A 24,581-nucleotide genomic window follows, 5' to 3' on the forward strand; every position below is an offset into this window, starting at 1 on the left:
ATAATAACCAACCAAAACTGCTGGTACAATATCATATCCGGTATAGCACTTCGAAAAGATGCGGTGAATTATGCAAACGCTCCGGTATCACCCGTGAAAAAATCCGACGAATCGACGCAAACCTAAAACCCCTCTATTCACTCTTATATATACCATGGCATTCCCTGGCGAACTGAATGCAGCGGTAAAACGACAGGATGGGATTGCTGTGGCAAGGCTCTTGTCAATTACTAACGTAGGCATTGTCCAGATTGCCCAGAGCACGAACGAGGCCTCTGTCAATCGCGACATCACGTCCAAGTTCCGTGACGCGCTCTGGGGCGACATTGCTGTCGCGTACTGGCGAGTAGCCGTCCAAGTCGGATCCAAACAGGACCTCGTCGGAGCCTACACAGCTCAAAATGTGTTGCTAACGTAAGTTATCGTCAAAAGGGGTCGGGGATACAACTAACCAAAAAAAGGATCGCAAACCGTGCAGCGGAGAAGACCGACAACTGGGTCCTACCCGTGCTGTACACCATTGCAAAAGAGCTGCGGCAGATAGCTGTCATGGTAAGTCTTCCCCTCTCCTACCTTCCCAACCTATCTCTGGGATATTCTTGCCAGGCTTTCCTTGAATATTCTTACCTTCCAACCAACCTCTGGGATATTCTTGAGTTCTTCCTAGAATGCTAGGCTTCCCTTGAATTCTTGCCTTCACGCTTCCTCCTTAGGAATTCTAGGCTTTCCAAACCTACTTTTATCTATAGAAGAGCGCTAACCTGAGATGATTAGGCCGACAAACAGCTAAGCTCAAATGACCACAAGGTAGAAGAAGCCATGCTGGAGAAGGCGACGCGGACTATAAACCGCTCGTTCACCATATGCCTTAACGACAGAAACACCGAGCTCTCCGAGTCCAAGACGTGGGGCACGTACTTCTTCGTCGGGGAGCTCTTCAAGGTCTACTTCCGCCTAGGGAACCACTCACTGGCCAAGAGCGTCGTCAAAGTACTCAATTCCAAGGAAAAAGACCTACCGCCGCTCGCCGAGTTCCCCAAGGCATACATTGTCACTTTTCTATACTACCTCGGGGTGCTTCACTTTATTGACGAAAACTACAAAAAAGCCGAAGACAAGCTCGGAGAAGCGCTCCGGCTATGCCACCGCAATGCCGCGGCTAACCGTGAGAGCATCTTGACCTACCTCATCCCAGCAAAGATTATGGCCAGCGGAGCCCTTCCGCGCGCCGAATACCTGGCAAAACACTACCCCAAGGCCCACCGGCTGTTCACCGAGCCAGACGGCATTGTCGAGTCCCTGAGGGCCGGCGATGTGTCGGCATTCGACTCGGCGGTAGCCCGGCGGCGGGATATTCTCGTGCGCAAATCGCTTTACTTGTGTACGGAGCGGCTCCGGGTACTGGCGGCATTGAGGTTGCTGCGAAAAGTGCACCACGCCCATGGGGCCGGCAATCGGGTGCCCACCAGCTGGTTTGCTGCGGGACTCCGACTCAAGGGCTACTTCGAAGACCCCCTAGCGCTAGAAGACGAGCCCCAGGAGACGGAGGACCCAATGGCGGACATGCTGGACGAGACAGAGGCATTGATTGCTACGCTGATGGCCCAGGGTCGAATCAAGGGCTACATCTCTCATGACCGGAGAACCGTCGTCCTATCAAACAGCACGCCATTCCCACCAGCCAGCACCAATTGTTAACCGGCAATGATCCACAAAAATATTTTGATGCGGTCGGCAATCCGTATTCGGGGTTAACTGTCACTAGGGGAACTCTTGGCTGGTACGATATTTGTCACCAAATATTGCTACCGCCCAGAACCATCGATAGGCGACGAAAAAGGACCGGCACTCCACAAAAAATAAAAAAAATCTAATCCCCGCATTACCAAGCATTTTCTTCGACGAAAACAGAGGGAATATTCTACGGGGCCCAGAATACCAATGCGACAAGTCAATTATCGCGTACCGCCCGTGGGGAAATTTTTTTCACATGACGTCACTTGATACCACGCAATTTCTCCGTCCACCGCGCCCCCATTGATGATACAGCATCGCCGAACCTAAATCCATATCGCCTCTGGTTTTTTGAGCTCTTACGAGATGGAAAAGTGGCGCCATGGCACTTGGTTAAGGCTGGGGTTAACGCCTGGGGCGGAGCTTCCCCACGTGAGGGTCTGGCTCAGGCTGAGAAACATTCCTTCTCCGGGGGGGACCGTTTAGTGTCGGCAAGTTTACAAGGTTTCATTCATTCCATTGCTATAGCCGCAGTCACCGCGATATCCGGCCCCGGATAAATTTCCCCAAGCCGAAACCAACCCCGAGAAGCCTGCCGACTATAAAAAGGGGCCCCCATTTCGAAGTTATTTCTCCAGTACAAATCAATTATGTCCGAGAAGAAGTTTTTGTCCCTTACTGCTGACTACCAGCCTACCTTTGTTCCGCGACAGTCATACGACGAGAACGCCCTCACGGAGGACGAACAGGAGAAGCTTGAAGAGCTACGACTGAAGCACTCTGGCGACCAAAAGCAGCGATCTTTCTCCTCCTCCTCTGCATCTGACCTGGCCCCTAATGTCTACATGATGGACGGCCTTCGACCACGAGCTGAGTCGACCTCCAAGGAAGCCTAATTTTGCTTGCCTTTTTTTTTGATGACCCCGATGTACTGTTTAATGACCTTTTTTTTTCCTGTAATGATTATGAGTTTTATTAAAAAATATTCTTAACCCTATGGTGATCTATGCGAGTACCCGTAGCATGGAGTCTTTCGAGGGCCAGCCCTCGAGCTCCCGTAGCTGGGGGCCAGCCCCCAGACCCCCGAATCCCGGCTCCCACGGTAACAGCGCAACACAAAGATTTTTGTAACCGCGTAACAAACATATCGTAACAGCACGTGACAACTTTGTAACAACTCCCCGTTACACAGCTGCTCTACCAAGGTAGTCGAGGGTCAACCCTCTGAACTCCCGTGCTTAACCCATTGGACTGTTCATCTCCGCGCAGCGGAGCCCCAGGGGGGTTTGGGGGGACTGGTCCCCCCAATGTACTACGTAGAGCGTGGCAGCGCAACACGAAGATTTTTGTAACGGTGTAACAAACTATCGTAACAGCACTTGGCAACTTTGTAACAGCTCCCCCGTTACACAAATGCTCTAGTAGGTATTCGAGGGTCCCGTGGCTTTGCGGAGGATGCCATTGGACTATTCATCTCCGCGTAGCGGAGCCCCAGGGGGGTTTGGGGGGACTGGTCCCCCCAATTACTACATATCCCGTGGCTCCGCTGCGCGGAGGGTGTGTGATAAGAAGGTCGGGTCGCCTCCGACCTCGGTTAATCGGACATCTCTCTCCCCACACAAAGATATATAAACCTGGGGAAAGATATACGCTAGAAGGTTAGGCACCATGAAACTGAGAATCGTAGAGAAGACAGATACCATTCTGTTCCCCGGAGCCCTGCTGCGGGCAAGCGATGGTCTGCCGAAGGGCGTTGAACAGGTCGTCGTACTGTATCTTGATAAGAAGAGCAACAAGTACCACCATATCGGGACGGTCGCCCAGACGGTTCGGCTCACCTCGAAGATAGGCACCTCTGAGAAGTCGACTGTGCTGTTACAGGGAGATTACCGGGTGCGCGTGATCAATGTGGCGTCCCGGGGTCGCTGGAACGAGGCCGAGGTTGAGCCGGTGATGCTCGAGGAGGACCAGGAACCGGGGCTGGACGAGAGGGTCGAGCAGCTCAAGACGAGCGTCAAAGAGCTGCTGGAGGTAGGGGGACAGGGAGGTTCGGCTGTGTTGCAGAAGTTCCTTACCGCTACCTCGTCTGCCACCCTCCAGAACCCGGGCAAGGTGGTGGACATCCTTGCGTCGATCCTTCCGTTCACGATCGACGAGAAACTGCAGCTGCTGGACACAATTGGCATCGGGGACCGGGTTGATCTGGCTGTGAAGCTTATTGAGAAGCATACGAGCGAGATGAAGGCGATGGTCCCGGCCAAGAAAGACAGCAAGTACCGCGAGCTGTTGTTGAAACGGCAGCTGAAGGTCATTCAAGGCGAGCTTCGACGCATGGGAGCCTCCGAGGAGGGTTCTGATGGCGCTGATGGCGAGGCGGAAGATGAAGATGGCACTGGAGAGCTCAAAAAGCGCTTGGAGCGGCTGCCTCTGGACAAGGAGGGCCGCAAGATTGTAACCCGCGAGCTCAATAGACTGAAGCGCATGCATCCGACCCAGGCTGAGTACCAGGTGTGCCGGACTTATCTTGAGACGATAGCAGAATTGCCGTGGGGCGTTGCGGAAAACAGCGATCTAAGCTTGGAAACCCTTCGTGAGGCGAGAAAAGTGCTTGATGAGGACCACTATGGCCTTGAAAAGGTCAAAAAACGGCTCATTGAGTATCTTACTGTGCTATATCTCAAGCAGCAGCAACAGCTACAACAGCACCGAGAACAACAAGAGAAAGAGGGACACGAGGTAAAACTGGTTCCAAAGGCTGATAGACCGCCAATTCTGCTGCTGGTAGGTCCCCCAGGAGTAGGCAAGACAAGTCTCGCCAAATCTGTAGCCAGAGCCCTCAACCGCCAATTGCATCGAATCTCCCTCGGAGGCGTCCGGGACGAAGCCGAGATTCGCGGACATAGAAGGACCTACGTCGGTGCCATGCCCGGACTGCTGGTGCAAGCACTGCGCAAAGTCGCTGTTATGAACCCAGTAATCGTGCTCGACGAAATTGACAAGATCAACACCGTCCAGAGCCTCCACGGAGACCCCAGTGCAGCCATGTTGGAGGTTCTGGATCCCGAGCAAAACTCCTCGTTCACCGATCACTACATCAACTTCCCCGTAGACCTATCGCAGGTGTTGTTCATAGCTACCGCCAACTCGACCGAGTCCATCCCCGCGCCGCTACTCGACCGAATGGAGATGATCCATATAGATGGGTACACTTACCAGGAAAAGCTGCATATTGCCCAGCGATACCTCGTCCCGAAGCAGGTGCGCGCATCAGGGCTCGAGTCCGTTGACATTGGCGACGAAGTCCTCCAGACCGTGGCGACAAAGTACACGCGGGAGGCCGGGGTGCGTAACTTCGAGCGCCAGATTGGATCTCTGTGTCGCGGTAAGGCCGTGGATTTGCTCAACAAGGTTGCTGTGGACCACTCTGTGTCGCAGAGCGATGTTCGCAAGTACCTAGGCATTGAGCTATACCAGGACGACGTAATTAACGACGAAGTCGACGAGTACGAGGTCAATGGCGTAACTCTGCGGCGGCATGTGCCTGGTGTCGTCAATGGTCTTGCCTACATGGGCAGCGGAACTGGTGGTATACTCTGTTTTGAGGCTACAAGCATGGCCAATGGATCGGGTAAGCTCAATCTGACCGGTAAATTGGGCGACGTTATCTCCGAGTCTGCCCAGATTGCCATGTCGTGGGTCAGGTCCAATTGTGCGCAGCTGGGCATCAAGCAGGACCTGACAAAGATAGATATCCACCTCCATGCTCCTGCTGGTGCTATCCCCAAGGACGGTCCCTCTGCGGGTGTCGCTATGACTTTGGCTCTTGTTTCGCTTCTTCTCGACCGGGAAGTACCCCAGGATATCGCCATGACCGGCGAAATGACCCTTCGAGGCAAGGTTCTACCAGTTGGCGGTATCAGGGAGAAACTGCTTGGCGCTCACCTAGCTGGCGTGCACCGGGTCATTCTGCCATATCACTGCCGCAAGGTGGTTCACGAGGAGTGCAAGGATATCAAGGTCGACGTGTCCTACGTCAAGTACATGTGGGACCTATTGAATCTTGTTTGGCCCGACATGGGCGTTTCTCCAGTTGCTCAGGTGCAGCCAAGGCTATAACCTCCGACTTCTCAACCGAGATAAACTGAATTGACCGAATTGATATCTATTAAGTTGTAAATATCCGAATATATCATAGATCCACATCTATCCACTCAATCAATGCTTTACTAGTTGAGCCCCAGGGGTGTTTACTAGCAGTGAAGTGTATTCGAGGGCCAGCCCTCGAGCTCCCGTAGTTGGGGGTTCCACCCCCAAACCCCCAATCACTAGGTCAGCTCTAAACTCCGCGTAGCGGAGCCCCAGGGGGGTTTGGGGGGACTGGTCCCCCCAATATACGGGGAGTTCAATTGAACTTGGGGGCCAGCCCCCAAACCCCCGTAGCTCCGCTTCGCGGAGGCATTGTAGAGGGGACAGAAGAACCTCCGCGAAGCGGAGCCCCAGGGGGGTTCGGGGGAACTGGTCCCCCAATATACAGTGGTTCAGTTAATCAAGAGCATAGGGTCCTATAATAATTAAATATTTCTCAGCAGGTAGAAAGAAACCCCGCCATCGAGGGCACAGTGGTGATAGACATTTGGGCATTGGGATATCATCAAACCCTCTCAACAAACCCCAATCGTACACAAGAAAAAATGCCATTGGAACTGAATAGCGTAAGACCAACCCAGGCGAATACTGAAAATGCTAACGAGGCTAGGATAACGATGACCCGTCGTACTTTCTGGCAGGTGCCTGTACCGCGGGCGGCATTACAGCATTTACGTAAGTGGTCCAACAATGTGAAAATGGCCCAACTAACCAAAAAAAATAGTGTGGGGCACTCGTTACCGTCACTAGTGACTTCATTAATTGTAGGGTCATTATATGCTACGACAGGATATTTGAACTCGGATCCGGCGACAGTGAGGTATGCGGCTCCGGCCGGGTTAGGAGCGAGTGTTCTATTAGCAGGGGGGATCTTGCCGCGGGCGTTGAAAACTCAAAAGGCATTGCCAATGGCTCTCGTAGTGTTTGGTGTTGTTAACAGTGCATATTATGGGCGTAAGTGGTACGATCGGGAGGTGGTGAGGTACAAGTATTATTAGGATATGATGCAGCAGGATGGCTGGAGGTTGTCGAGGTTGTCTTCATCGTCGGTAAGAGACTCCGACAGCGTCGGAATTGACAGGTCTTTAGTCGACTGGACAAACTGTATTATGCTACAGCTGCAATTAGTATATATGAAATATTTAAAAGAAAAATATTACCAGTCAGCTGCATAGCTTTTTGTATACACTTACGCGAGACAGGCGTTGGACACATATATTCGTTGGCGAGAGAGGTCTTCTCGTAACCTACGGTTGACTTCAATTATGCGCTTGAGCTTCAGTGCCGCCATAGCTTCGACCTGCTCGTCCATTTTTTGAATATTATTTTTTCAGCCGTAGAAATGTATAATCCAGGGGTGGGAAAGAGGCCAGAGGCCACTCTCCACTCTATAGGTCGGATCCTCGAAATGAGGCTCTTTTCAATATGCATCGTCGGTATAACCTGCAAGGCATATCATATTGATAACGACACGGGTATTCCAACCGTTATCAGCATTAGCAGTCATAAGAATTAGAGATTATTTAATTAAATATAGGATGATCAATTTGTTTAATATAAAAATATGATGATCAATTCGTAGCAAACATGCGGACAACCCTTTGGATCACGTCTCCATCGCGCCAGTCACGGTCAGAGAAGAAAGGCTTGAGCCGACGTAATCCCCGGGCAAACATGCCCGTAAAGCCAATCTCAAAGTCGTCCTCGGGCGAATCCTCCTTGTCTATCGTCAACCAACTCACCTCTGGCGGAGTTCGCGCAAAGTCGCAAAACACAGCCGAGTACCCGTCGTAGAGAGTCACATCCCGGACTCCAAATGCATCACACAAGTACTTTGCGAGGCTTAGTAGATATGCTGCATTGCAACTGACGGTCACTGCTACCTGGGGCTCAGTACCGCCAAAGTCCTTCCACTGGAGGGCTCCGGGACGTAGGCACACAATGATGGCACAATTCTTTGTAGCATCATCTTTATGACACCCGTAGACGACGTAAGTAAACTCTTTAACATTTGGCGCCTTTAGCGGGGCGTCAGGGTCGCTTTCGTTGCATGTCTGGACGACTCTCGCGCCCGATTTAATACCATTGTGTACGTTCTTGAGCGCTTTCCAGACCAGCCTAGCAGCTATATCCCGCACATCGTCGAGCGACTCAAATATGCTCGTGTCTATCCGCTTTCCCTTTGGTGCGATGTTATTAGGGTCATTCACTACCGACAACCCAAGAGTAATCACCGCAAAGTGCAGGCTCACTGTCACCGTATCGATCAATGGCCCGTCTATCTCCATCTTTTTCTTGCAATACTTCTTCCGCATCTTTTTTTTTTCGTGTTTATAGCAAATCTTATCTAACCACTAGCAACTTTAATCAACCCCCTCCAAATATCTCCGCGAAGCGGAGCCCCAGGGGGGTTTGGGGGGACTGGTCCCCCCATTATACACTACTTCAATTGAACTTGGGGGCCAGCCCCCAAACCCCCGTAGCTCCGCTTCGCGGAGGGGATTGTAGACGAAACTCCGCGAAGCGGAGCCCCAGGGGGGTTTGGGGGGACTGGTCCCCCTTATACCTCTTCAATTGTACGTGCGGAGGGTTTGTATGAATGAAAGAGTCTATAAATACAGGCATTTTAGTTGGAGACGGCAGCGGCGTGGGACTTGACGTAACGGCCCGAAGGGTCCTCAGCACAGCCCCATTCGGCCTTTGGAATCCATCGCATGACAGTGGAGGCGGCGGCCTTCTCAGGGAAGAGCTCGTCAAACATGGTTCGGTACCAGTAGGCCTCCTTGGTGGTTGGGATGTCGTCGCCCCACTCTGGCTTAGGGTGCTTGAACTGCTCGTCGGAAACGGTCTTCTCGGCGGTATCCTTGAGGGCATCAATCCACGAGTAGCCGACACCGTCGGAGAACTGCTCCTTCTGTCGCCACAGAATCTCCTCTGGCAGGTAATCACCAGTGTCAAAGGCCTTACGCAGAATGTACTTCTCAATGTGCTCCGGGGTGATCATCTTATCCTGTGGATCAATATCCATAGCAACGGAGAGGAACTCCTTGTCGAGGAATGGCACTCGAGCCTCGAGACCCCAAGCCATGGTCGACTTGTTGGCTCGCAGACAATCGGCATAGTGCAGGTTCTTGACTCGCTGGACACACTCCTGGTGGAAGTCCTTGGCAGATGGAGCGGCACCAAAGTACAGGTAGCCGCCAAAGATCTCGTCGGAACCCTCACCGGAGAGAACCATCTTAACACCCTGGGCCTTGATCTTACGCGAAAGCAAGAACATCGGGGTAGAGGCTCGGATCGTAGTCACGTCATAAGTCTCGAGGTGGTAGATTACATCCCGCAGGGCATCGAGACCCTCATCAATGGTGAATGTATGCTCGTGGTGAATGGTGCCAATGAACTTAGCCACCTTCTGGGCAGCCTTAAGATCTGGGGCACCTGGCAAACCAACCGCAAACGAGTGAAGTCGCGTACCCGAAGTGTTGACCAGCCTGCCCGAGGCGTCAATACCAGCAAGACTGTGGTCAATGGCATCCTCTGGAGCCGCACGCTGGGTCTCACGAGCCGCAATCGACGCGATGAGCGATGAATCCAACCCACCCGACAGCAGCACACCGTAAGGCACCTCAGACATGAGCCGCTTTCGAACCGCCTTCTCGAGCGTCTCGCGCAGCAGCTTGTAGTCGACGGGCTTGGTAGGGATGCGTGCGGCGTCGAACCACTGCGGCTCAAAGTATCGCGTGATCTGGTCCGTGTTGGAGTCGTACACGTGACCAGGTGGGAACGCCTTGATCGAGTCGCAGTGGTCGGTGAGGCACTTGAGCTCGGACGCAAAGAACACCGTCCCGGGCAGCTTCGAGGAGCGGCCCATGTACAGGGTCGTGATGCCAATCGGATCACGTGCCGCAATCATACGGTCCTGCTTCACGTCGTAGAGGCACCATGCGAACATACCGTCGAGGTACTTTGGAGCGTCAATTCCGTACTTCTCGTAAAGTGGAATGACACATTCACAATCCGAGTGGGTCTTCCAGTCGTAGTCTGGGAACTGCTCACGAATGAGTCGGTGGTTGTAGATCTCACCGTTAACGGCAAGCCCCATGGTCTTGTCCCCATTGGTGATAGGCTGGGCACCGGTGTCAAGACCCACAATGGAGAGTCGCTCATGGGCCAGGATCGTCGAGTTGGCCACAAAGTTACCGGACCAATCGGGGCCTCGGTGTCGGATCTTCTTGGCCAGCTGGAGGGCCACGGGCTTGAACGAGTCCACGTCTGGGTGTCGGAATACACAGCAGATGCCACACATTCTTGTTGATTTGTAATAAAAGTGTCGTGTAGGTGATTAAGCCTCTTCGGACCCTCCGTGCGCTATATACTTTTCGGCTTTGACAGCCCGAGCTCGGATGACTCTTTTGGCGCGCCGCGCGGGGGATGCCCCCAATCGGCCTCGAGAATTTTTCACTTTTCTTAACTTAACCATATATTTTACTTAACTAGTGTACCACGCTATAACCGCTGGAGATGCCAATAGCTCTGAAAGCGGGTGTTTCCAAGTCCAAATAACCATACAAGAGGCTCATTCCCTCGTCGTAGATGTTTCCTGGGGGCCAGCCCCCAGACCCCCGTGGCTCCGCTTCGCGGAGGGCGTGCAGGGAGATACGGTATGTGACTAATTGATAAGGTACTCAATTGACGTACAACACGATATTCAACCAGCGTACCCACTTATCGTGTGCATATATATGGCCTGCTCCGAAGTCTACACTTCTCTTTCCTCTCAGTCATTTGTCGCTCTCTCCTACTGTACTGCTATTAGTAATGACCCCCGCCCGAATCGGGGAACTCGCATCCGATACCACTCCGGACTCTTCAGCCTCGCCATCCCATGCATTTATGCGATGCCCTCCCCCATCGAGTCGTATCCAACGGTACCCATGACTGATTTATAATCCCTCGAGCTCCCGTGGCTCTGCTTTGCAGAGAGACTGACATCCTGGGGGCCAGCCCTTAGACCCCCGTGGCTCCGCTTCGCGGAGATATCTGCTGACGATAGAAGTACACCATACAGAGTGCCTAGGCAATAGAATAAAGCTTCACAGAGTGTGATATATCAATTGTACTACTATGGCTGGCTATATAGTTATATACAGAGTACCTAGTAACAAGTATAATCGACCAGGGTTGCATTAGAACTTCAAGGATCAATAACCATTGCTGCTTTTACTATGGTTTGTTAAGTTGTCATATGCGGTATAAGATACTTAGTATACCGATGGGTAGAACTCCATTTGACTGATGATAGTAGCACAAAGTCATTTACTTACCATTCCAGACTCTGTATGGTGGTAGATTGATTCCCAAAGTTTCAATTAGAATCATCTCTACGGAATTTAATAAACAGGGTCTTAGAAATCTCATATACTACCAAGTTCGAGACAGTGGATCCAATAAACAGGCTCTAAAAATTGGAATAAGCCAATTTAGAGATGCAATTAATCCAGCAATTTGTTTGAAACGACAATTCCTGAAGCATTGTATCCAAGAGTGGGTCCTCCGCGAAGCGGAGCTACGGGGGTCTGGGGGGCTGGCCCCCAGGATGTCTAGTATAGAGAGAGAGGGGAGCCACGGGGGGTCTGGGGGGGCTGGCCCCCCCAGGGAGGAGTAAAAAAATCTAGCATTATAAAAAGCGTTGGATCTACTGTGAGTCGTTTTCCTCCATTTCGACGCGGAGTTCGTGGCATATGTCGAAGCATTCTGAGAGGAGGGCATTGACCATGCCCTGGCCCTCGGGGACGGTGCCGCCGACGATGAATTTGCCATCGACGCGCAGCTGGTCGATAGAGGCGAGTTTCATCTGGTAGGGGTAGAGCTCGCGGACGGAGCTGAGGCCGCCCATGCGTTTGACCTCGAGCAGACACCGGCGCACTGTAGTGAGCTGGTTGTGGATCGGGGTGAGCGCCTCGGAGACGGGCTCGGAGCTCTCGAGAAGCTTATAAATAATGGCGTAGCAGCGCCGCAATAAATAAAGGAGAATGGACTGGCCCTTGGGGGCCTGGAGCTGGGGCGGAGGGGCCAGAGTGTTGGAATTGCTGGATGTAAGGGGAGGTGGCTGCTGTCCGACGGGGGTGGCTGCCCTTGAGTATGCGGCGGGTGTCGAGGTGCCCTGGAAGATGCCATTGACGCGTGACTCGTCGATCTGCTGGAGCTGTCGCTGGTAGAAGTAGAGGTCTGTCTCGCGCAGGGTCCATCTATGGGTTACGAGCAGATTCTCGAGGGCCGACTTGAGCTCGACCAGCTGGTCGTAGATGGGACGGATCGACGGGTCAACATGGTGGCCCTCCTGGCCCGCCGAGAAGTCGGCAATGAGGGTGTGGCACTTTTCGAGCAGCCCCGACACGGCGGCCTGGCCGCGGTACGGCTCGCCTGTGTCGGGGTTTACGAATTTACCGTCAACCCGCTGGGCCTCCAGGTTCTGGAGCTCTTTGCTCAGGGGTTTGAGCGAGGAGGGCGAGAATTTGGGTTTGGAGCAGATGGACATGATCTCGCGCCGCAGGAACACCAGCCGCTGCATGGTCGCAGTCAGGGCCGGGTCGATGTCGATGAGAGACTTTTGCACGCGGTCCAGGAGCTCAGTGCACCCGGCGATTTTGCGGTTGAGCAGCGTGATGGTCTGGGGGTCCTCATCCTCGGCGTCCCGCTCGACAATCTCTTCAATCTGGCGCAGCCGCTCTTTGATGGGTGCGATGTCGGCGTCCGTGTAGGTGGTTGACTCATTGAGGTGCTCCAGCAGCCGGTGCACCGTGCAGAGGCTGGCAAAGGTCGCCGGAGCCTTGCGATTGTGGCCAATGGTCAACAGCGCCAGCGACATGAGTTGGAACACGTCGTCAAGGGCTGCGTCGATTTTGGCGGGGAGATTGTCGTGGGGGTGGTTATCGAGCACCTGCGATATCTGCTCTACCAGCTCGCTGTAAATGGCGTTGACATCTTCGGTTTTGATAAATCTACCTTCATTAGTCCATTATTTCAGTCATTTTTGGGCCGTAGATGGTACATACGTAGATCTGTTCTTCTTGAGCGTCTGTAGTCTATCCTTCAAGCCCAGCAGCCGGCTCAGGATGGCTTCGTCTGCGCTATTCATCGTATAGTTGTCGCCTTGTGTGGTCGTGAACTTAAGTGATGTGTGGCGATGGCGTGGTGGGGTGGGACGCGGTTGGGACGAATGCCTGCGCGCGCGTGACAGTCTTTTTGCCGCCCATCGTAGCCGCACAACCTGCGGCGCGGGGCCTTCCTGGGGGGCCAGCCCCCCAGACCCCCCGTAGCTCTGCTTCGCAGAGAAACTTGGAAGCTATATGGCTCACCATGCTATGATAGAGGAACAAGATTGGGCAAATAAATTACAAGTGGTGATATGGGACGACCAATGATAAATTTCATAAGGATACGAACTGGTAGGCGCTGGGGTTATCATAATATAATGTGCCATACCAGGGTTATGCCGTAGTCATTTTCTTATATTACTACCTTATATTAACTCGCTGGCCTAAATGATGAAGACAATTGTTAACCGAGCTATCTACGATACTTCATACGGGCAATTGACTGCGTGATAACAGCTTTTCTGTTAATTGGGTCCGAGCCCTCCGCGAAGCGGAGCTACGGGAGCTCGAGGGCTGGCCCTCGAAAAAGCTAAAGGCTCTACTAGTATAGAACCTGGTGGAAGATGGGACTGTTACAGCAGGTGTAAGGCCGCACTGAGTGCGGCGTGGCGGGAAAAAAAAAGGGGGTGGTTAGACAGCGTGCGTTACCCGAATAGGCAATAATTTAGATGCATTCCCACTGCCTCACATGGAAAAGAGAGACGGATAGGAGTTTGCCTCATTCGGTTTGACAGAACTTTCACCTATATAACCAAAAGTAGATCGCTTCGTCTGTATTATTTACGTTAAGAGTTGGAGAACTAGTCAAGAAATTGCACTTATACCATTAGACCATCGGTTGTACAGTTATACCATCAGTTACAGTTGCGAGCGATAACATCAGATTACAGTTGTACGGTTAAAAGTGATAACATCAGTTCAATTGTACAATTATAAGGTGTAACATCCGTTAAACGGTACAATTGTACAGTTATAGCATCATTTACCGCACAATTGTACAGTCAAATAAGGCTGATTACTGATAAGGAGATATTGGGTATAGACATTTCAACCCAGGCCAAGGCAAAGATATTGAATAGAATCGACAACGCAAGGATATTGACTATGGACAAGTCAAACATATTACGCATGGATAAGGAGATAATGGGCATGGACATTTCAAGTCAGGCCAAGGCAAAGATACTGAGACGCGCGGCAGTATCAAAACTAGCCCGAACACTACGCTCACGACTGCAATTAGCCTCTCTAAAGTGCCAACGAGGCTGGCGAGAGCTCTCCTTTGACGATGTTGTCCGCAAAATGCAACTACCCCCCAACAACACCACCACCAATACTCCTAATAACTATACTGGTAAATACTACTACCAGGTGGCTCATAGCTCTCAACAGCCCACCTTATACAGCGTGCCCCCCTTGTATGGCGAAACGCTGCCATCCATTGCTTCACTGCAGTTACCTCCGTCACCTATTCGGAGAAACAGGAAACGCTCATTTGTTAGCAATGACGAATCCCTGCAAGGCCGCTACACAAAGGCGCGAGGTAATAATGGTGAAGAACAAGAGGACGTATGGCGGTCTTCACCATTAGCGGGGCTCAAGAGACACCGGGCGTTAGCGACACCTCCTCCAAGTACTCCACCCCAACAAGAAAAAGAAGAAGAAGAGCCCCCCAGAACACCAGAAAACAACAGGGGAGCCGACCTGCTCATGTACCTGGCGACCTCACCCTCTAAAGCAGGACCTCATCGCATCCACACTACCCCAGGGGAAGAAAGTAGCACTCAGCTGTTCACTGTGCGCTCATCGCCGGTTGCGTACATGCCTACCCCTGGCAAAAATGGCTTCAGCTTATCGGAGTACATCTCAATGAGTCCTTCCCCGACCAAACGTACCTAAACCGCTTTCAACACTGCTACAGTCTTACACATGTGCCTTTATTAATAGCTATTACTACGTATTGCCCACCATTGGTTTCCATTGGTTTGATTGAGTGGAAAATATGAGCCGTACCGGCTGAAAAATGTGAAATCTCAGGTCTGAGATTGGACCCACCCCTGCGCTCCACCCCCAAGAGACAAGAGACACAAACACATATAGAAGTTCAAGCGTGGGAGATCTCTGCTCACCCTACGGTGGAAAAAAAGTGAACAAAACGCCATATGTACAATATACGTAAAAGCACAGCACAGGTTACAGTAGAGACAGACTCGAAACAAGCCAGCAGGTAACTTTTCTATGTGGACCGGTAGTGTTGCTGTGGTTTCGCCATGCACTCTGCACAGTCAATCCCCTGCTGCCCACGAAACGCGCATATGAGAGCCCATTCCCATTCTCTGTCGTTGTGCCCCTTTTTTGGAAATTTTTGATGCAGCGCATTTTTCTCCTCTTCCACACTGTCACTTCGCCTTACTGTCACTTTCACCCACGACACTACGCTCTTTTATCATTTTTATTACCAGATAAACCCACGACAGAGTAATTGAGTGTCCAACCAAATTTTTTCGTCCAACCATTAGTCCTTCCTTTGTTTTTTTCTTGTAGTATCACCGTAAAATGAAGTTGTCCCTGCTGGCAGGAGCGTTTATGGGGCTACTGGTCTCTGCACAGTACAACCCAGCCGGATGCTACGGGTCGGTGGGATCCCTCCAGAGTGCTGGGGCCAACACATGGAACACCGGGTCCAAATGCTACTCCATCTGTAGCGCTAAGGGGATGAAGGTGTTTGCGACACAAGGACAGGACTGCTACTGCGGCGACTCCCTCCCCTCTAGCAGCGACAAGGCCAGCAGCGGGTCCTGCAGCCAGACGTGCCCGGGGTACCCGCAGGAGATGTGTGGAGGCCCCAAAGCGTTCACCGTCTACGTCGTGGGCGACCTGTCGGACTTCACGTCCTCCTCGGCCTCCTCGGCGGCCAGCTCTACACCCAGCTCGACGTCCAGCTCGTCGTCGTCAAGCTCCGCATCGTCAAGCTTAAAGCCGTCCTCCTCCTCCTCCTCGTCGAGTGCGACTTCACCCTCTTCTTCGTCGACTTCGTCCTCGTCGACTTCATCTTCCGCATCCTCGTCGTCGTCACGGTCGACTTCAGCTAACTCGGCGACCGCGTCGGGCCCGACCGCCACGGGCGGCTCCGACAACAAAAAGGCTAGCGGCGTGTCGGGGGGCGCCATTGCTGGTATCGTCATTGGCGTGCTAGCGGCACTCGGCATCATCGGCGCGACCCTGGTCTTCCTGCGGCGTCGCCAGAATAACAACCACTATAACCCGTCGAGCGACGACGACGGGTTCAAGGACCCGTTTGGCGTGCATCCGTCCGACACGGCGCGCGACGACAAGCATTCGTACGGCGGCTCCATCGCCGCCTCGACCCGCACCCCGTCCAACGACGACAACTTCATGGCCATTGACCAGCGCCTCAACCCGGTCATGCTCGGCGAGCGCCGCATCTCCGACGGCTCCCTGGCCGACGAGAACGACTATTCCCGCAAGATCCTCAGAGTAACCAACCCCGACAACTAACCCTCCGCCGCTCCTTTACTCTTTTATATTCTTTTCAGGCGCCTCCCCGCTTGTATTTGTATTGTTAATAATGATTGTGATGTCTCTTCCACCAACCCCCTCCACTTGTAGCTCCCCGAGAAGCTAATTGGGGGGACCAGTCCCCCCAAACCCCCCTGGGGCTCCGCTGCGCGGAGGATCAACGAGCTGCTTCAATTACCTTGGGGGCCAGCCCCCAAACCCCCGTAGCTCCGCTTCGCGGAGATATCGTAGCTATCAGTTGCGTTCTCCGCGAAGCGGAGCCCCAGGGGGGTTTGGGGGGGGGGGGGGGGGGGGGACTGGTCCCCCCATATAGACACAGCTACAATTGTCCAGGCAGAAAACCGCATAGCATCATGGATAACCACCAACTCTGGTGGTACATTATGGCCATCTACTGCGGTAAAAACACTGCTATGAATATTCGCATCCGCTCAATTGTCCTTAAACTAATTGAAATACAAGTACACGTAGTACACTGACTACCCAATAGCAATACATATGTATTTCGGTAACTTCGTCCTTATTTTCATACTCCTGAGTACGCCATACCTCGTGAATGCATATGAGACGCTGAGTGTTCCACTAATGTCGAAACTGACGATACGGAAATATCAATACAATTGACCCAACTGATCTGTAAAAGAATTTATCATATTGAAGGATTGTATCATGTGTAATCTAAACTATAGTCTTGTGGCCTCCACCTCACTAAGGGTTTCTATTGCATATTGGTATCAGGTAGTATCGTTATAATTATCGGTACCTAATATTGTTGCATACCATTCTTCAATGAGTATTATATGAGAAGTTGTAATGATAGTAAGTATTATTATGGGGTACCCGTAACAATACCACGGTAGTATAAAAAATTCAATGTGATACCGGGTAGTACCGTTAATAATGCTGAGCCTGGTTAAAGTCCGTTAAATTAATTGTCAGTCTAACGAGGATATTATGGGGCGGTCATAATTACTGGCAATGCCGGTTTCCAATAGCGTATGAATTGGCTACATGTCCATAGCTGATCAAACGTATCTTGGCAATCCAGCAACAAACTCATATGCAAGAAGAAATACAATGATCGGAATCATTCTAATACTCTAACGAGAGCAATTAATCCAATTGTCAAAGTGTAGTTGGTCTAATCGTGTAAAACCAATCGAATTACTTCTTACGAGACGCAATTCTTTGTAGTGGGGCAGCCCAGTCACGGGTAGTGCCGTTACAAACTAGTTTTTTGGCTGCTAGCTCGTATTACACTGCCCAAGGATTGATCCAGATAAAACTGGACTGCAGCTATTTAAATGATTGCTATAACTATACAGGTGTAAAAATAGTACTTCAACTGTCCAGACATTCAATTGAAGCAACTAGTTTATATGGGGGACCAGTCTCCCCAACCCCCCCTGGGGTTCCGCAACGCGGAGATTTGAGCCGTTAAGGGGTATTTGTCACACTTTGTTACGGGAAATTTGTTACAATGTTACAGAACGTTTGTTACGTTGTAACCATCACCCAAGATCCCGTGTACCGGGGGTCTGGGGGCTGGCCCCCAGCTACGGGAGCTCGAGGGCTGGCCCTCGAACACACTGGCTAGTAATAATGGGGAGGTGATTGCTCCAAGAATATCTCCGCGAAGCGGAGCTACGGGGGTTTGGCGGCTGGCCCCCAAGTCAATTGCTAGTAATCCATAGGCATTGCACTTCTCTAGAAGGTAGACACACGGCTCCATGTATCATATGGGCGAGACCCCAAACTCACCGATCCCACACACCCCTGACCAATAAATCAAATACAGCACACGATATCGACAAGCCATTAATTATGTAAAAAACACTACAGTACTGTATTCGAATAAACGAATAAACGGCCAATCATTCGTCGGGAAGGGACCGCTGGTGGGTTGCCATCCCGGAGTACACAGCGCGCGGAGCACGGGAGGAGCAGTGAAAATAATCCCTTCCCGCCAAATAAATCAACCACAACACCCCCAATTTCAAGCGAGCGGTTTTAAATTATGAGCGACGATTCGAGTCCGGTGTTTCGGCGGCGCAAGCATTCGTTTTTGGAGCCCACGCCTCCGCCAGTAACCCAGGAGATCCACGCCTTCACGACGGACCACCGCCACTTCTCCATGGTGCGAAACCTCCACATGGCTGATTTCATCACGTGCCTCAACGGACTGTGCGGGTTCATGAGCATAGTGTCGAGCCTGCGGTACGCCGCGACAGGCGAGGACAAGTACGCGTACCGGGCCATGTACTTCTCGCCATTGGGCATGTTTTTCGACTTCTTGGACGGCCGGGTCGCGCGGTGGAGGAACAAGAGCTCGCTCATGGGCCAGGAGCTCGATTCGTTGGCTGATCTCATCTCGTTTGGCCTGAGTCCGGCGTGCTGTGCATTCAATCTCGGCCTGCAGACGACGGTCGACACGCTGTTGCTCGCATACTTTGTGCTGTGCGGCCTGACGCGCCTGGCGCGGTTCAACGTGACGGTTGCAAACATCCCCAAGGACGAGGGAGGCAAGAGCAAGTACTTTGAGGGCACTCCAATCCCCACTACAATTGCCCTCGTCATCGCAATGGCCGTGTGCTACTCTCAGGGCCTCGTTGGCGACAACGTCGTGGGCGGCACCGTCCTCCAGGGCACCATTGCAGAGTTCCACCCCATCGTGTTTGCATTTGTTGCCTCAGGAAGTGCTATGATCAGCAAGAGCCTCAAGGTGCCCAAAATTTAGAAGCCTTTATCTCTCTTATTTTTTTTCAACAAAAAAACCACCCATGACCCTGCGATTTTTAACGGAATGAACTTGAATGCTTTTTTTTATCTAGCTGGGGGACCAGTCCCCCAGACCCCCTGTGGCTCCGCTTCGCGGAGGAACTCTACTATGGACAGTACCTACTGAGGACCGATATAGACGCAATTGAGTATAGAATTCGTCCAAGAAAACAACTAATACTGATTGGCAACGAAGTGTGCAATTGTTGCGTATTTACCTGGGGGACCAGTCCCCCAGACCCCCTGTGGCTCCGCTTCGCGGAGGAACTCTACTATGTATCAGATAATTAAGGTCAATTGTGGAAAGTGTATAGACTTTTTTAGAATTCATCAGTTGCTCAAAGCGATTCCCAAATTACAACTCAGTAATACTTATGAGCAACCAAGTTGTGTTAAGAGTTTACCTGGGGGACCAGTCCCCAGACCCCCTGTGGCTCCGCTTCGTGGAGGGCTCCGTTATGAAGCAGATAATGAGGTCAATTGTTTACTCAGAGAGTCATGATTGAGTAAATAGAGTTTGGATTTGTCAGTTAGTTGCTTGAAGCAAGTCCAAAATCACCAAAAAAAAACCAATTCTCCGCGTAGCGGAGCTACAGGGGGGTTTGGGGGGACTGGTCCCCCCAATTACAGTATGACTCTTAGCTGATTGCTCAGCAAATACGTATCAGAAGTTGCGCTACGATAAAATTAACTAGCGATTGCTAAATACTGATTATATGAATACCGATTATATCAGCAAGCCCTCCGCGTAGCGGAGCCACAGGGGGGTTTGGGGGGACTGGTCCCCCCAATTGCATTATGGCTCATAGCTGATTGCTCAGCAAATACGTATGAGAAGTTATGCTGAATTGATTGGCAATTGCTAAATATTATATCAGCAAGCCCTCCGCGAAGCGGAGCCACGGGAGCTCGAGGGCTGGCCCTCGAAGGGAGACCTGCGGCGGGTGCGGCTGAGACACGCAGATGACGTCAGGGGAGCCACGTTTTCAAAGCAACTTTATCGAGTGATTTGGGGAATACGACAATCGTGGGCGTTGCTGGTTGCAATTGGAGAAAACCGTAGAGCGTGACGGTCGAAAGTTAGAGGGCAGGGTGGAGGCATAACCATGTGAGACGCCACATGGCTGGGCGGACCGCTGGAGAATGCAGTAGCCAAAGCCCAAAAAGAGGAGGAGCTCTACGGAGAGCGTTACTACGGGGATTAAAATTCAGAAGAAAAATAGTAAAATAGAGATATAATGATATACGATATTAAATAATGGGCGCATATTTGAGCTGTCAGATCGATCCATTTAACTGTCAATCGTTCATGGAAGGTTCGTCTTTGTAGGGGAGTGCCGCGGTACGTCCTTGTGTGTCACGCTGCAAGATTTCCCAATGCAGAAACCTTCAAAAAGGGTCCGCCTCTCAAAACCCCATAGCGTTATTCTCCTTCAAGGTTGACGTTGAACATTTAAAAGAGGAAATTGAGTCCGGCGAGAGGGCTTTTTAGTTTCAAGCGAAGCGTAGTTGCATCTTTATCAACTTGAACGGTGCATTTAGAGACTGGGGTGAGCGTAGAGAAGATAGAACGATGGATACCGAGAGTCTGAACATGGACATCCCTACGGATGCGCAGCCGACCGACTTACTAGCGGCACGGTTCTCGGCGTGGCGAAAGGTCATTAGACAGATAAACGTGTACCTCAAAGAAGTCGCTTGGGTACAGGATGAAGTCGTGAGACAGCAAACCCGGCTGGGGCAGGCGGTTAGCTTTCCGTTTTTCGACCAGCAGGGCTCGTCGTCGACAGTGGGGACACACAATACACACAGCCACATATTCGCAAGCAACGACTACGACGATGTCGCGACGATCGGGGCCATGTTCATGTCGCCTCCGTCGAGCTCGGTGTCGGACCTACCGGCGACACTGACGGCTTACCACCAAAAGCAGGCGGCCCATGCGGCTAAGTGCGCTAAGGAGCTTTCCCAGACCATTATCCCACGACTGGAAGACCTGCGACACGACTTGGTGGTCAAGATCAAGGAGATCAAGTCGCTAGCAGGCGACTTCCGCAACAGCGTGGCGCGGGAGCAGGCAGCGACCGCCAAAGACCTCAAGGCGTACAACGCCGCACTGGATGCGGCGTCTCGAGAGCCGCAGCTATTGTCGGGTAAGCAGGACCCGTATCTGACTAAGCAGGATCTCGACACGCAGCTGGTGCGGCAAGTGGCCGAGGAGAATTATCTGCTTGAAGCGTATCAGAACCTGCAGAGCTCGGGTCGCGAACTGGAGCAAGTTGTCGTTCAAGAAGTCCAGCAGGCGCTGGCGACGTTTGGGCGGCTTATGAACCAGCAGGGACGCACGACGCTCGACGAGCTGGCATCCCCGATCCTCAATGGGTTTGTTGCCCAGGAGACAGGTGCCGAGTGGGACGCTTTCGTTCAGCGTGACGCTGGCCACACGCTGGTGCTGCCTAACAACCCGCAGACGCGGGCACGTACAGCGGTCGAGATTGCATATCCCGGGCGAGACTCGCTCGTGGCGCGGTGCGTACGCCAGGGGTACCTGGAGCGGCGGTCCAAGTACCTCAAGTCGTACTCGCGCGCGTGGTACGTTCTGACGCCCAGCTTCCTCCACGAGTTCAAGTCGCCGGACCGCAAGAAGGACCCACACCCCGTCATGTCGTTGTCGCTCGCCGACTGCTCCGTGTCGCTGCACAACAAGAAGAAGTCGTCGGCCAAAGATCAAGCCGCACAAGCCGCAGACGCCGATCATGCGTCATCCGTGTCTCACAAATTTGTGCTCACCACTGCGTCTGCGCGCGCAAGCGGCGGCGCGCAGGGCAACGGCGGCGGCAGCAACCACCATCTCCACAAGGGCGGCCACAACTGGGTGTTCCGCGCTGAGTCGCGCGATAAGCTGCAGGAGTGGTTCACATCCTTGACCACCATCACACGACTCACGACTCCGGAAGAACGAGCCAGAGCCGTGTTTAACGAGCCAGAAGAAGAACAACATCTACACCCCCAACACTATCACGAGAAATTGACCGTTATGCAGTCCCCAGTTCCTTCTGACACGTCCGGCGTGACGTCTAATGGTGAGCCTTATACTGCCGACCCCGAAGTCATGATGGAGCAGCAGAATTCTAACATGGTGGACGATGATGGCCGACCCGTGCGCGGGCGGTTCCCGTCGGACGTGAACCTAGACGACCCACGAGCAGCCCAGCATTTTGTTGTTCCTGGTGAGGAGCAGACCAGTGGCACCACTGGTGGGGCAGACGACAACGCGTCGGTGTTTAGCTACGACATTGAGCACAAGACTGCGTCGACCTTCCCGGAGGACAAGGACTTCAAGCCCGTTGACGCCGACATTCCCGTTGAAGTTGAGCGTAAGCTGACCATGACCTCCCACAAGGATGAGGACACGGTAGAGTCGGGGATTGGTGTCGCGCGTAAGAGCTCTACGGATGAAGACGTTAAGGAGCAGGTCGCCAAGCGACGAGGCTCTGTCGCGTCCAATTCCTCTCGCGGTCCTCCATCGCGAAAGGCGACCGGTTCCTACGGTACTGGCGACGACCTCAAGCCGTTGACTGTTGGTGGTGGCGACCAGCCCCTCTTCTTCGCTAACGGGCTGCCTGAGACAACTGGTGGGAAACAGCATCACTAACCCCACCAAGCGCCACACTACACCCGCGTAACTATACGCTTTATTATATTATTTTTTATAGCTTCTATTAAATCAATTTAGAGATATTTTGAATTACACGATATTTAGTAGTATTTGCCACCCGCTACGATATTAGTGTATCTTTTGTAGTGTGTTTTGATGTGGTTGACGTGGTGCATTGACCATGCGGGGCTGTACCTGAAGAATGTCTCAAGGTTTATCCGGGAAGCATCATTGCATTTAACATGTTGTAGTATGAATGGAGTCAACAGCCAGTCTCTTTGGAATTTTTTTGGGCGCGAACTTGCACGTACTAGTTATATGAAGTATTTTAATGGTTTTTTCTTTGGTGACCCGAGATTTGGGGCGTTAATTGTGCACCGGGATTTGGCCTATTAATAGTGAGACAGCAACTGCTCAGATACAGTAGACCTGCGACAGATCTACAGTATTGTGTGAACCATGCCTTGTAATAAAGGGGGTATTCATCTCTACCGTGTAGCTTATGGACCTGTCATTCTTGGTTAAACTACTCAAATTTACCATGGTTATTGATTAATAATTCTCGAATCTATTACCGGTATCGAGACTAGCTTTACCTTGGTTACACAGATGTATCCGAGTCTTTGACATATACAGTCATAAAAAGCATTGAGGCTCCTTATGATGGATAAAAAAGGGGTAGTTCGAGCTGATACCCTATGCCTATACATAATGTGCCATATTGAGATACCTCTTGACTAACCGTCATGTGCCGTTTTTGAGGTATTTATAACGACATTAATATCCATTCACCTCCACATAGAAAAGAATGATTGTCCATATACCAAAAAGCATCACTACGGACAATCATATCACAGTTCATGGGATTGATGAGTTCGAATATGAGTATGTGGTAACTGTCGTACAGCAATTATGCATTCAAGCAGAATATTCCTAAGATGCATAGTCCTATAAACTTAGAAGCATTCAACGTCAGGAAGAAAAATCCTGCCGAAATTTTCAATATTGATAGACTACGGCTATGGTGGGGAGGTACTGATGATTAACATCATTGAATCTACCATGCAAATGCTGACAGTTACTACAAGAAGTAGTACTAGTAGCAGGATTGACTTGGGGGCCAGCCCCCAAACCCCCGTGGCTCCGCTTCGCGGAGGTCATTGATGACTGCAATAATCTCCGCGAAGCGGAGCCCCAGGGGGGTTTGGGGGGACTGGTCCCCCCATTTACTACTAGGAGCACTATCGATAACCTTGTGGCACAATTGGCTTGGCAAATGAGTGCTGCAAATATACCATAAGCATGTTCGAAACCCTGACCCCACCCTCTGACTTTCCCAGCTTTTGTATCCGCACCCATTAAAAACAGCCTGGATACGCCTGTCGTGCTCAACTCTTCAATAATGCCAGCTACAATTTCATTGTACGGATCATTTGCCCACGAGGTTGTGCCATTACGATAATGGAATTCGAGCAAAATTATTTACCTGCAAGTCCTTCTCAATTCCGACAGCATCATTCTGAATAGCCACATGAACAATCTGTTCCTTTAAAAGCTGAAGCTCTTTCAAC

At 51.7% G+C, this 24,581-nt stretch overlaps 11 protein-coding genes across 11 annotated transcripts; 8 read left to right on the top strand and 3 right to left on the bottom strand.

Annotated features, from left to right (window-relative positions):
* Positions 1 to 154: 154 nt before the first annotated feature.
* TRVA0_010S00386 (uncharacterized protein) lies at positions 155 to 1,698 on the top strand (the record flags this gene model as incomplete). The annotated part of the gene is made up of 3 exons (XM_076683652.1): positions 155 to 414; positions 462 to 552; positions 775 to 1,698. 3 exons carry the CDS (start codon positions 155 to 157, stop codon positions 1,696 to 1,698), a joined length of 1,275 nt encoding a protein of 424 aa, XP_076541996.1.
* Positions 1,699 to 2,384: 686 nt separating this feature from the next.
* On the top strand, positions 2,385 to 2,630 carry TRVA0_010S00408 (uncharacterized protein; the record flags this gene model as incomplete). The annotated part of the gene is made up of 1 exon (XM_076683653.1): positions 2,385 to 2,630. The coding sequence occupies one exon, from the start codon at positions 2,385 to 2,387 to the stop codon at positions 2,628 to 2,630; it is 246 nt and encodes an 81-aa protein (XP_076541997.1).
* A 772-nt stretch (positions 2,631 to 3,402) lies between these two features.
* On the top strand, positions 3,403 to 5,850 carry TRVA0_010S00430 (uncharacterized protein; the record flags this gene model as incomplete). The annotated part of the gene is made up of 1 exon (XM_076683654.1): positions 3,403 to 5,850. The coding sequence occupies one exon, from the start codon at positions 3,403 to 3,405 to the stop codon at positions 5,848 to 5,850; it is 2,448 nt and encodes an 815-aa protein (XP_076541998.1).
* A 575-nt stretch (positions 5,851 to 6,425) lies between these two features.
* On the top strand, positions 6,426 to 6,878 carry TMH11 (Tmh11p; the record flags this gene model as incomplete). The annotated part of the gene is made up of 3 exons (XM_076683655.1): positions 6,426 to 6,446; positions 6,491 to 6,555; positions 6,605 to 6,878. The coding sequence occupies 3 exons, from the start codon at positions 6,426 to 6,428 to the stop codon at positions 6,876 to 6,878; spliced, it is 360 nt and encodes a 119-aa protein (XP_076541999.1).
* A 573-nt stretch (positions 6,879 to 7,451) lies between these two features.
* TRVA0_010S00474 (uncharacterized protein) lies at positions 7,452 to 8,195 on the bottom strand (the record flags this gene model as incomplete). Its single annotated transcript, XM_076683656.1, has 1 exon — positions 7,452 to 8,195. The coding sequence occupies one exon, from the start codon at positions 8,193 to 8,195 to the stop codon at positions 7,452 to 7,454; it is 744 nt and encodes a 247-aa protein (XP_076542000.1).
* A 311-nt stretch (positions 8,196 to 8,506) lies between these two features.
* TRVA0_010S00496 (asparagine synthetase B) lies at positions 8,507 to 10,186 on the bottom strand (the record flags this gene model as incomplete). Its single annotated transcript, XM_076683657.1, has 1 exon — positions 8,507 to 10,186. The coding sequence occupies one exon, from the start codon at positions 10,184 to 10,186 to the stop codon at positions 8,507 to 8,509; it is 1,680 nt and encodes a 559-aa protein (XP_076542001.1).
* A 1,389-nt stretch (positions 10,187 to 11,575) lies between these two features.
* Positions 11,576 to 13,018, bottom strand: CUB1 (Cub1p; the record flags this gene model as incomplete). The annotated part of the gene is made up of 2 exons (XM_076683658.1): positions 11,576 to 12,881; positions 12,936 to 13,018. 2 exons carry the CDS (start codon positions 13,016 to 13,018, stop codon positions 11,576 to 11,578), a joined length of 1,389 nt encoding a protein of 462 aa, XP_076542002.1.
* A 1,123-nt stretch (positions 13,019 to 14,141) lies between these two features.
* Positions 14,142 to 14,933, top strand: TRVA0_010S00540 (Whi5 domain-containing protein; the record flags this gene model as incomplete). Its single annotated transcript, XM_076683659.1, has 1 exon — positions 14,142 to 14,933. The coding sequence occupies one exon, from the start codon at positions 14,142 to 14,144 to the stop codon at positions 14,931 to 14,933; it is 792 nt and encodes a 263-aa protein (XP_076542003.1).
* A 657-nt stretch (positions 14,934 to 15,590) lies between these two features.
* Positions 15,591 to 16,553, top strand: SLG1 (protein Slg1p; the record flags this gene model as incomplete). The annotated part of the gene is made up of 1 exon (XM_076683660.1): positions 15,591 to 16,553. One exon carries the CDS (start codon positions 15,591 to 15,593, stop codon positions 16,551 to 16,553), a length of 963 nt encoding a protein of 320 aa, XP_076542004.1.
* Positions 16,554 to 18,708: 2,155 nt separating this feature from the next.
* Positions 18,709 to 19,311, top strand: CHO1 (CDP-diacylglycerol-serine O-phosphatidyltransferase; the record flags this gene model as incomplete). Its single annotated transcript, XM_076683661.1, has 1 exon — positions 18,709 to 19,311. The coding sequence occupies one exon, from the start codon at positions 18,709 to 18,711 to the stop codon at positions 19,309 to 19,311; it is 603 nt and encodes a 200-aa protein (XP_076542005.1).
* Positions 19,312 to 20,925: 1,614 nt separating this feature from the next.
* Positions 20,926 to 23,007, top strand: SLM1 (phosphatidylinositol 4,5-bisphosphate-binding protein; the record flags this gene model as incomplete). Its single annotated transcript, XM_076683662.1, has 2 exons — positions 20,926 to 22,435; positions 22,547 to 23,007. 2 exons carry the CDS (start codon positions 20,926 to 20,928, stop codon positions 23,005 to 23,007), a joined length of 1,971 nt encoding a protein of 656 aa, XP_076542006.1.
* Positions 23,008 to 24,581: the final 1,574 nt, after the last annotated feature.

This window comes from Trichomonascus vanleenenianus, assembly GCF_965637985.1.
Source record: "Trichomonascus vanleenenianus strain CLIB 3782 genome assembly, contig: TRVA0_010S, whole genome shotgun sequence".
In the NCBI taxonomy this organism is placed as follows: domain Eukaryota; kingdom Fungi; phylum Ascomycota; class Dipodascomycetes; order Dipodascales; family Trichomonascaceae; genus Blastobotrys; species Blastobotrys vanleenenianus.